Below are 11,764 nucleotides of genomic sequence, written 5' to 3'. Positions count from 1 at the left end.
ATAATACTACTATTTAAATTCATATCTTCTATTGTCTATATACATTTGTCGTGTTCTGGCAAATTTTTGTCTCAAATCTGGAAATTTGGGCCAAAATTTGGAGGTCTGTCGAAATTTTGTTAGCGATCGGAATTTTTCCATACAAAAAAACGAGCATCCGGGACGTTGGTGGCACATAAGCAAATTATATTACATAATACTTTGGTCCCACAATCTGTCATTGATTCAACGTGTCATTATATATTCGGATTTCAAGGGACTGATATTGATGAGGATCCCTGGATCAGAATAAGCGAAGAGCATTTGATTATGGTTAATTGTGGAGGGTAGTAGCTGGTAGTTGATAGATTAGACATGGGCAATAATGGTATGCAATACTGTGTCATACATTATAATCACTAATATCTAGATCTTAAGCGACTCTAGTATCTACCCTTTATATGCTATACGCTGTAATACAAATTCACGGTTATTATTAAACGGATCATCGATATAAACTATACGAGCCGGAAAGAGTAACTCAACAAAACATCAATTAAACATCAACAATTAACAAATAATGAAATAATCATTGAATATTGTATCATTGTGTTAAAAGAGACTATGTCTGTTATGATAACCGTTACGTAGCTATAATGGGTCTGATATTTATACAATTGTTCCAATTGTCAATTTTTCTTGTTCCACTCGGTCCCATCGGTTGTAACTTGTTAAATAACTCAAAAGACAAGTGTGTAACGCCAATTAAATTCTCTTTCTAATCCTTCTATTCTTTCCTTCCACTCCCTTCTATTCTTTCTACGCTCTGTCTATATTCCTTCTAGTTCCCTGCCTGTCAGTGTCTAATCTCTGACTCACACGATCAATTGTCTCTGCCTAGTCTGTCTACCACCCACCGGGACTCCTTTCCAAATCCCTTCCCAACTTCCGTCCAGCGCGCAACAACCTTTTAAAAATCACGGCCGTATAAGAAAAATTTTAACATTTGTAATAAAATCTTAACAATTAAATCAACAATCAACAATTCAACAATTCAATTAAAACAAAAGATCTTTGAACTTAAACACTGATCTTTCTCATTTCTGCATTATCATTTGATTTCCAATTCTGTTCAGTTCGAATTTGATTTCAAAAAGCTTTTCATTTCAATTGAATTCATATCTCCCTTTCAGAAACCCTTTAATTTGTGTTGATCTTTTTTTCCAATTGTTCTCCATATTGATCTGAAGGCAAAAAGGTAACAAATCAATCAATAACAACAAAAAGAAGCCAAAAAAAAGGTATTTTCATACAAGAAACACACTCCATAGACACACACACATTCATCTCTTTGTTTTCATTTGTTTTTTTTGTAACGGTTTGATTAGTTTTGGTTTTTCACATTGATTTCTTTCTCCCTTATTTTGCTAAAGTTATAATCATTTTGTTTTATATAAGATAAATTCAATTCAATTCAAAACAAGAACATCTCAAAAAAAAGATTTAAAAACAACATTATATTCAATTCAATTCAAAATTATATTAGTCTTTTCTACATTTATACATCATACAATTCGTTTATTTTGTTTATTACTTTCTTTACCATTGTTTAATTAAGTCATGTCATTCTATCAACAACAAGGTTATAATCAATATCCTTCATCTGCATCCCCTGCTGTTTCATTAAACTCATACCAACAACAACAACAACCATCCAATGGTTCCAACGGGTCCAATGGTTCCCAATTATGGATGGGTGAATTAGATCCATTTTGGGATGAAAATTCAATTAAATCAATTTGGTTATCTTTAGGTTTTAATAATATTAATGTTAAATTAATTAAGGAAAAAATTCAACAAGGTTTTAATAATGCTGGTTATTGTTTTATTGAATTTCCAAATATTGAACAAGCTTCAAATGCTCTTAATTCAAATGGATTAAAAATTCCAAATACAAATAAATCATTAAAATTAAATTGGGCAAGTGGTGGTCAAAATTCAAATAATCATAACAATAACAATAACAATAATGGTTCAATAGGTTATAATCGTAATGAAGTTTCTATCTTTGTTGGTGATTTAGCTCCAGATGTTTCTGATACTATTCTTTATGAATATTTTGGTTCAAAATATCCTTCAGTTTCTGGTACAAAGATTATGATTGATTCTTTAACTGGTGGTTCAAAAGGTTATGGTTTTGTTAGATTTATAAATGAATTAGAACAAAAAAGAGCATTGGTTGAAATGCAAGGTGCTATTTTAAATGGTCGTCCAATTAGAGTTTCAACTGCTGTTCCAAAAAATAGACAACAACAACAAGGTCAACAACAAGGTGGTGGATTCAATGGTAATCAAGGTTTCAATGGATCAAGATTTAATAATAATTTACAACCTTTACAATCTTCAATCCCATCATCATCAGGTCCATCTCAACAAATCTTAAATGGTTTAGAATCTCAATATCAACCTCCATTAACTCAATTTACAGATCCAAATAATACTACAGTATTTATTGGTGGATTATCTTCTATCGTAACAGAAGATGAATTAAGATTATATTTCCAACCATTTGGTGATATTACATATGTTAAAATTCCAGTAGGGAAAGGTTGTGGATTTGTTCAATATGTTACAAGATCTTCTGCAGAATTAGCAATTTCTAAGATGCAAGGTTATCCAATTGGTAATTCAAGAATTAGATTAAGTTGGGGTAGATCAAATTCTAATCCAAAACCTCAAGGTTATAAACAACAACCTGAATTACCTTTATTATATGGTTATAATCCATCACCACAATTTCCAAATCAATTTAATCAAACTGTTCAACCACAAGGTTTCCAACAAGTTCCTCAACAAGTTCAACAACAACAACAACAACAACTTCAACAACAAGTTCAACAACCAACATTTGGAAATTTTGGAATTAATCAAATTCAAAATTCAAATCAATTTAATCAAGATCAAAGTGAACCAATTTCTTCAGCTGATCAATCAAGATTAAATGAATTATATTTAGCTGCAAAAGATGGAAGATTAGATACCATTGATTCAAATGCAAATGGTTATATCTTTGCCTAAACGTCCCACCTCCCATTGTCCTTTTTTATGATTTCTTCTTCTTTTAAATCAATGTTTTTTAATACTTTTGTTATGCAAGTTGTTATCTTTTATTGTTTATCAAGTTTTTTTTAAAAAAAATTAATCATCATTTCATTCTCATTTTTCCATATATATTAATTCTTTTTCTTTTTGCAAAACATTATTCTTTATATAAAAGTTTTTTAATGTCCTTTTTTATCATTTAGTTATAAAACTTTATTTTTGTCATATAATTTATTTATAAGTACTTTAAGTTTTAGTTTTAGTTTATATAATTTAAATTACATATAATTACATATACGCATATATATATATCTTACGATAATGTAATAAATAATGTATATTGACATGTGTCATAATAAATAGTTTGAATAAATAAAGGTGTATGAACACCAAATAAATAGTATATAAATAAATAGTATAAATAAATAAGATTAATCATGAAGCAGATTTATCAACTCTCGCACCATATAAAACAGCTTCATCTTCATCTCTTGCACCAAAAGCTTTAGCTAATCCATTATGAGGATAATTTCTTGGTACACTAATTCTTTCAGGAGGAAACAAATAATAAATAATCCCACTTAATATCCCAAAACAACTAAAATACATTAAATTCCATTTAACAGCAGTCCAATCCGAAACATGACTATAATAATCTGGTGACCACATTGATAAAGCTTCAAATTCTGGATGTAATGGTTCATTAAAATTTCTTCTATTTTGAACATCATCCCAATTTTCATATGGGTCTCTATGTTGATATAATTCTCTTTTGACATCTGGATAATGTTCTGGAGTGAAATCTGCTGATCTGATTTCATCAATTGATCTAGTTTTAGTATAATCTTCTGGTTCTGTTGTTGTTGATGATGATTCATTAGGGGATGAATTTGAGGAAGATTTGGAAGGTAAAGAACTATTAAATCTTATCAATGATCCATATCTATTGATTATAGAAGCTTGTCTGAATGATGATCTGATTCCCAACATTGTTCTAGTGTTATTCCAATGGGAATGAATATCAAGATCTTTATTTTACTATTCCTTTATGTTTTGCTTGTGGTCAACTTCCCCAGTTTAAAATTGGCTTTTTTTTCCAAATGGTTATCAGCCCCGTCCTGACGCGAAAATAAACTGTCATTGGTATAAGTGAATATTAACTATGTATAAAGTACTTGAATCATTGTGGATTGTTACTTAAATGGGTGATTATGTTTTTAACGATTATATAGTTCATAGGGATGTTCTGGGAATCTAAATGATAAGGTCTATGATGCTAATCTATATTATTCGTATTATATACACACGTTTCAAAATGCAAGTTCTCATTCATTAATTTCATTTATAAAAATCAGGACTCATAACACGATTTTTATATTTCCTACCTCTATAATAATCATCAATCTGACCTTTCAAAGTATTATAAGTAGTTGGTTGTTTTAATTGAGTCATTCTAGGCCGTATTATATCATTATTTCTTTCAATTAAAGATTTTGTTAATCCTGGTATGAATTTTTTTTCAAATTTTAAATCTAATTTTAAATTTGGAATATTAATATTTTGAATATTTGATAAAGTTTTAAAACTTCTTGGGAATCTTTGTTCTTGAGTTTCTGAATCTGATAATTCTTCTTCTTTTGATTTGATTTTAAAATCGTTTCTGAAAATTGGACTAAAATTAATTTTTGAATTCTTTGTTGGATTAGTATTATTTGTTGAATCTATAGATTTTCTATCTTGAAATAATTGTTGAATTTCAAATTGAATTTTAGGTACTCTACCACTGAATAAACTTTTAGCTTTCCCTTCTAAAATATTTGATAATTGAAATTTAGCTTCATTTGCCTTTTCACTATGTTTAAATTCAACTTTTGCAATACTTTCATCCAAATCAACTTTAATATCAATGTTTAACACGATACCATAGACACCAAATATTCTTTTCAATTTCATTATAGTTATATTTTTCGGTAAATTTGTAATATATAATGTTGTATTTTGATCTGTATTATTTGTTTTGGTATTTTGGGTAACATCTATATCATTCCCATGTAATTTTTCATTATAATTTTGAATTGGGGTTTTATTTGATTCTAAATGAGGTAATTTATTTGAATTATTAAATTTAATTGGTTTTAATTTTAATTCAACAGGATAACCAGGTGAAATTTCCACATTATTTAATTTTTTAATAGCATCATAAGCTTGAGATTTTTTATAATATAAAAGTAATCCAGTTGTTTGAGATTTACCTATAGGTGAATTATTGAAAATCTGAACATCTTTTAAACCAGTTGTATTATATTTATAAAATTTTTTCAATTGGAATTGATTAATATTTGGTGGTAAACCCGATAAAAATACAGCTTCAGTTCCAAAAGTTCCAAAAGATCTTATAAGACATTGATATTGAAGAGTGGGTATAGCTGGATGTATTACAGCTCGTAGTACACTCGATGCATTTGTGAACATTCAATATATATCTTGTTGTTTGGGTTGTGAATGTGTTGTGATGCTGGTTTTCAAAATTGTTTATGTCTCATACTTTAAAGCGATCTTGAATTTTTTTTCAAAAATGTGCCAAAACGATTCATGAAAAAGTACAAATATTCTGACACATTATTTTAGTATTGGGTACGTGATATTTTGAGCACAGAATCAAGTACACAGACGAAAATTGCATTCAAAGATGAATACATTGTGAAGAATCTGATGTATCTGACATGTACACCTCATTTGAGTGTCTACTATTCATTCAAGTTTTTGGTACTATATATTGCCCTGAAGAGAACCATTTTGAATTGAGAAGTGTATCCAATTATACAACTAGATAACGCATATTCCAGTCAACAATTCCACAGAGAAAAGTTCACAATACAAAATACAACAAACAAACACTAACCACCAACAACAATAATATGATACTTCTCTTCTTCCTTCCCTTTCATTATAATATTGTTATCAAAATCCATATTCGTTCGTGTCCGCAACAAACAAAATCGCGTTCAAAAATTCAAAAATTCAAAAATTCGAAGGCAAATTTTTTTGATTTTTTTTTTAAGTGGGAAATTAAAAATTCGCGATTGTTTTTTTAGTGGAAGGAAATTGTTCAATTGTCAAATTATCAGTGTTTTAATACTTTAGAAAACATTGATTCAAAGGGTTTTATTTAGGTTCTTGTTTGTTACTTTTGTTCAATTACTATCCATTGCTACATTCATTTCTAGCTGTTCAATCCAAAGAAAAAGTGGGCATATCCTTTCTTGTACATATCAATTTACCATTCAAAAGGGAGACCCATCATCACTAAAAACAATCGGACCTGTGTGTGTGAAATTGGCGGTTATTCTTAAACTACATATACAACACATCATATAAGACAAGGAATCAAAAGGCACAATGTCAAGATCTTCAACTCCTGGCAATAAAAGAGCTAGTGGTAGAGTACGTCGTCATAGTGAAGTTTCTAATGAATCGGAAATCAAAACACCAAATCATGATGATGATCATGATGATCAAGAAGAAGATGAACTTCAAGATCGTAAAAGAAGGAGAAGTAATATAAACTATTCATTAGCTAGGAAATATAACCATGGGAGTTCAAATTCAACACCAAATGGTAAATCATCTAAAAAAAGTGACAAACATTTACATAATGGGCTTAATTCAAATCAAATAATTAAATCAACTAAAGATTCAAACTTCATTGAAGATTCTAGATCATTGAAATCTCATCAAAAAAATATTCAAAATCTATCTGGTATAGATCAATTAGCATATTTATCATCAAAACATTCGCTTTTAACTGAAGAATTATTCCATTTGAAAAGATTTACCTCTTTAGCAACTTGGGATCCTGATTCTCAACCATCAAAATATTATCATGATTTTGTTGAAGAGGATTATGATCTTTGGAATAATAATAATAAAGATCAAAAATCAATACCCAATGGTAGAAAATCAAGACATAGTTCAAGGGTTCAACAAATTGATCCATTAAAACAAAAAATTGATGAATTAAGTATTCAATATGATCCTGAATTATTTAATCCTTCTCAATTTTATGAAGATAATTTCCTTATTGAACAAACTAAAGAACATAAACCTCAAAGAAAGGGTAAATCAATCATTATACATCCCATAGAATCACCAGCTAAATCAAAAATAAAGCAAGAAAATGAATCACTGTCATCTCCATCACAACCACCATCATCAACAGGAAGAGGAAGAGGAAGAGGGAGAAAACCTAGATCTCCTTCACCACAACCTTCACCACAACCAAAGAAACGTGGAAGAAAACCTGGTTCTAAAAATATCAAAAAGGAACCAATTGAGCAAGAACAAGATGAGGAAGAAGATCAAAATAGTGAAGATGTTGAAATCAAACAAGATTCAAGTGATGAAGATTCAGAGTTTGACATTGAAACTCCACCACCTTTTTTCCCTAATGATTCAATACCCAAAGTTAAATTTAAATTTTCATTACCAAAACCTTTAATCACAAATCCTGATCATATCCCCAAACCACAGTTCAATTCACTTGATGAATTTTTAAAATCTTATAAATCATTAGATGAAGATATCACAATAGAAGAATACAATGAACATATCTCAGAACAACAATCATTAATTACCAAAATCCAAAAAGCTGTTGATAATAATGTCTTAACTATTGATAATGAATTCAATTTCCATAAAGTTCCACCTCCATTCCCTTTCAGAAATCCTTTATTAAATCAACATACTCATAATGATCATTTAGTTGGTCAAGCTGTTCATATGTCTAAACTTTTTGAAAATTCAAGAAAATCACGTATCCAAAGAGCAAGAAAAATTGCTAATATGATTGAAGTTCATTTTAAAAGAGCTGCTGGTGCTGCAGAAAGAGCTAAAAAGGAAGAAGAAAGACGTATTAAAACTTTGGCAAGAAATGCTGTACAAGTTGTTAAAAAAAGATGGATGTTGGCTGAAAGAGCTTATAAAATTTTAAAAAATCAAGAAGCTGAAGAATTAAGACGTATAAAAGGTAAAGAACATTTAAGTCAAATGTTGGAACATTCAACTCAATTATTAGAAGCTCAAATGACTAAACAAGATGATGCTGATAATGATGTGGAAATGTTGAGTGATGAAGATGATGATGCTAAAAATGAAGTTAATATACCTGATGATGAAGAAGATGCTAATTTGACAGTGGAGGAGTTAAGAGCTAAATATGCACATTTACAAGATTTAAAAGAAAGTGAAGAAGAAGAAGAAGAACAAGAGGAAGGAGAAGAAGAAGAAGAAACTGAAATTGTTCAACCAGAATTAACTGAAAAAGAACTTGAAGCTATAAAACAAGCTAATGAAGAATCAGACTCGATGTTGGATAGTGATGATTCATTAGATTCAGATGACGAATCATCAAGTGAAGAAGAATCAGATGAAGAAGTTAGTGAAGATGATGGTAAACCAAGTGGATTAGCTTCATTATTTGGTTCAGTTCCTCAACAAGAAGAAAGTGATGATGAAAGTGCAACTTATTCAGATAATAATGAAAAAATTGAAGAAGATGAAGAATCTAATGCAGATGATGAAAAAGATGAAGAAGAAACTAAAGAAAATTCCACTCCAAGTTCAACACCTGATGTTATTGATAAAACAGAAGTTGAAGAATCTACTAAAAAATCAAGATCAACTTCTGTTGAACCAAATGATGGTGTTGTTGATGTACCAAATCCTGATTTATTATTAAGAGGTAATTTAAGAACTTATCAAAAACAAGGTTTAAATTGGATGGCAAGTTTATATAATAATCATACCAATGGTATTCTTGCAGATGAAATGGGTCTTGGTAAAACAATTCAAACAATTTCTCTTTTATGTTATTTAGCTGTTTATAAAGAAATTTGGGGTCCACATTTAATTGTTGTTCCAACATCTGTTTTATTAAATTGGGAAATGGAATTTAAAAGATTTGCTCCAGGTTTTAAAGTTTTAGTTTATTATGGTTCACCTCAACAAAGAAAAGATAAAAGAAAAGGTTGGAATAAACCTGATACTTTCCATGTTTGTATAACTTCTTATCAATTAGTTGTTCAAGATCATCAAATTTTTAGAAGAAAACGTTGGAGATATATGATTTTAGACGAAGCTCATAATATCAAAAATTTTAAATCTAATCGTTGGAATGCATTATTAAATTTCAATACAGAAAATAGATTATTATTAACAGGTACTCCATTACAAAATAATATCATGGAATTATGGTCATTATTATATTTCTTGATGCCTTCTTCAAAAGTTAATCAAGCCATGCCATCAGGCTTTGCAAACTTGGATGATTTTCAAACATGGTTTGGTAAACCAGTTGATAAAATCATTGAAGGTGGTGATAATTCAGAAGTTGATGAAGAAACTAAAAAAACTGTTCATAAATTACATCAAGTCCTTAGACCTTATTTATTACGTCGTTTAAAAGCAGATGTTGAAGCTCAAATGCCTGCTAAACATGAACATGTTGTTTATTGTCGTTTATCCAAGAGACAATATAAATTATATCATGAATATTTGGCAAGAAGTGATACAAGAGAAACTTTGAAAAATGCAAATTATATTTCAATTATTAATGCATTGATGCAATTAAGAAAAGTTTGTAATCATCCAGATTTATTTGAAGAAAGACCAATTACTACATCATTTGCCATTTCACAGGCAATTCCAACAAATTATGAAGTTACAAATTCTATAGTGGAGAAATTGTTCCATTTAAAAGATAATGATGAAAAAATTGATTTAAAAGTTGTTAATTTAATTTTTACAACTTTTGAATATGAATTTACAAGACATCAAGGATCATCTATTCAAAAAGCAAGTATTCAAGAATCACTTATAAAGCAAATCAAAAGTTTAGAAGATTCATTATCATCTGATATTGTTGAATCAAATTATTCTGATATTAAAGAATTTTATAAATATTCAAAACGTTTAAATAAATTGGAATTTTTAGAAAAATTGAAACATACACTTTATTTAAATGAATTAAGAACTGATAGAGTACCAATTCATGGCTATAGTTTCCTTAGAATGTTGAATATTTTTGAACCAGTTCAAACAGAATCTATTCATCAAGAAGAATATATAAAACCTTTAGAAACTAGAATTTTATCAATGAAGGAAGAAATTGATAGATTTGCATTTGTTACACCTGCTGTTGTTACTATGAATATGAAACATTTATCAGTTACAAAAGAATTAGAACAAGAATTAATTTCAAATGATAATAAGATTTCAAATCCATTTCATAAATTACAAACTAAATTATCAATTCAATTCCCTGATAAAAATTTATTATTATATGATTGTGGTAAATTACAGAAATTAGCAAAATTATTACAACAATTAAAAGATGGTGGTCATCGTGCTTTAATTTTCACACAAATGACAAAAGTCTTGGATGTTTTAGAACAATTTTTAAATATTATGGGTATTAGATATATGAGATTAGATGGTGCTACTAAGATTGAAGATCGTCAAATTTTAACTGAAAGATTTAATTCTGATCCAAAAATCACAGTATTTATATTATCAACAAGATCAGGTGGGTTAGGTATTAATCTTACTGGTGCAGATACTGTTATTTTTTATGATTCGGATTGGAATCCAGCCATGGATAAACAATGTCAAGATCGTTGTCATCGTATTGGTCAAACAAGAGATGTTCATATTTATAGATTTGTTAGTGAATATACCATTGAATCAAATATATTGAAGAAGGCTAATCAAAAGAGACATTTAGATAATGTTGTTATTCAAGAAGGTGAATTCAATACAGATTATTTTGGTAAATTATCTGTTAAAGATTTAGTTGGTGAAGAAATTGGTGATGGTGATAATTTACTTGATGAAAAACCATTATTTGGTGATTCCACTAAAATTGGTAATGTATTGGCACAAGCTGAAGATGATGCAGATGCAGCAGCAGCTAAAGAAGCTATGAAAGAAGCAGATTTAGATAATGAAGAATTTGATGAAGATAAATCAACACAAGCTAATTCTAAAAATGGGACACCTGGTGTTACTAATGATAATAAAGTTGGTATTGCAGGTGATGAATTTGATGATGATGATAATTATGGTCACATTGATGAATATATGATTAGATTTATTGCCAATGGACATTACTATGATTAAGGAAAGAATTAGTGTTTATTATGATTGATCAGATATATACTTAATAGTTAATTACGAACAATATTTTTTAATGTCATGAGTATCAACTAGTGTTTTGAGATGAATAATCACACTTGTTGGAGTTTTATTAAATTTACTATGTACTTTCTTATAATTGTATAAATTGATCAGCTGAGTTAGGGGCGAAAATTTTTTATCTTTGATTCATTAATTCGATTAAGTTAAATTAATCATTACAAATCGTTAAAACTGTTACTAAATAATTTGGAGATTTCGCTTTCAATTCAAATAATCTTACACCAATTATATCATAGTTATCCTTAAGCTTATACCAAAGTGTTATAATTATCAATATAATGTAGCTTGATAAATCTATACTACAGTACATGTGAGTTGGTAAAAGTTATAAAACTTCAACGCTGGGTTTTAACTTAATTATTGGCTCCACAAAATGTAAACAATAGACACATGAAAACATTTTGCCAGGACCATTGCAACGATAAAAGCT

At 28.8% G+C, this 11,764-nt stretch overlaps 4 protein-coding genes across 4 annotated transcripts; 2 read left to right on the top strand and 2 right to left on the bottom strand.

The window, feature by feature from the left end:
• Positions 1 to 1,599: 1,599 nt before the first annotated feature.
• On the top strand, positions 1,600 to 3,057 carry NAM8 (Nam8p; the record flags this gene model as incomplete). The annotated part of the gene is made up of 1 exon (XM_011274066.1): positions 1,600 to 3,057. One exon carries the CDS (start codon positions 1,600 to 1,602, stop codon positions 3,055 to 3,057), a length of 1,458 nt encoding a protein of 485 aa, XP_011272368.1.
• A 459-nt stretch (positions 3,058 to 3,516) lies between these two features.
• On the bottom strand, positions 3,517 to 4,071 carry BN7_5363 (NADH dehydrogenase [ubiquinone] 1 beta subcomplex subunit 8, mitochondrial; the record flags this gene model as incomplete). The annotated part of the gene is made up of 1 exon (XM_011274065.1): positions 3,517 to 4,071. One exon carries the CDS (start codon positions 4,069 to 4,071, stop codon positions 3,517 to 3,519), a length of 555 nt encoding a protein of 184 aa, XP_011272367.1.
• Positions 4,072 to 4,419: 348 nt separating this feature from the next.
• On the bottom strand, positions 4,420 to 5,553 carry BN7_5362 (RNA-binding protein; the record flags this gene model as incomplete). The annotated part of the gene is made up of 1 exon (XM_011274064.1): positions 4,420 to 5,553. The coding sequence occupies one exon, from the start codon at positions 5,551 to 5,553 to the stop codon at positions 4,420 to 4,422; it is 1,134 nt and encodes a 377-aa protein (XP_011272366.1).
• Positions 5,554 to 6,480: 927 nt separating this feature from the next.
• On the top strand, positions 6,481 to 11,256 carry SWR1 (chromatin-remodeling protein SWR1; the record flags this gene model as incomplete). Its single annotated transcript, XM_011274063.1, has 1 exon — positions 6,481 to 11,256. One exon carries the CDS (start codon positions 6,481 to 6,483, stop codon positions 11,254 to 11,256), a length of 4,776 nt encoding a protein of 1,591 aa, XP_011272365.1.
• Between the last annotated feature and the right edge of the window lie 508 nt (positions 11,257 to 11,764).

Source organism: Wickerhamomyces ciferrii, contig 00210 (genome assembly GCF_000313485.1).
Source record: "Wickerhamomyces ciferrii WGS project CAIF00000000 data, strain NRRL Y-1031 F-60-10, contig 00210, whole genome shotgun sequence".
NCBI classification, from domain to species: domain Eukaryota; kingdom Fungi; phylum Ascomycota; class Saccharomycetes; order Phaffomycetales; family Wickerhamomycetaceae; genus Hansenula; species Hansenula ciferrii.
Note: the sequence above shows the minus strand (reverse complement) of the source record. Positions and strands in the feature narration are given on the sequence as shown.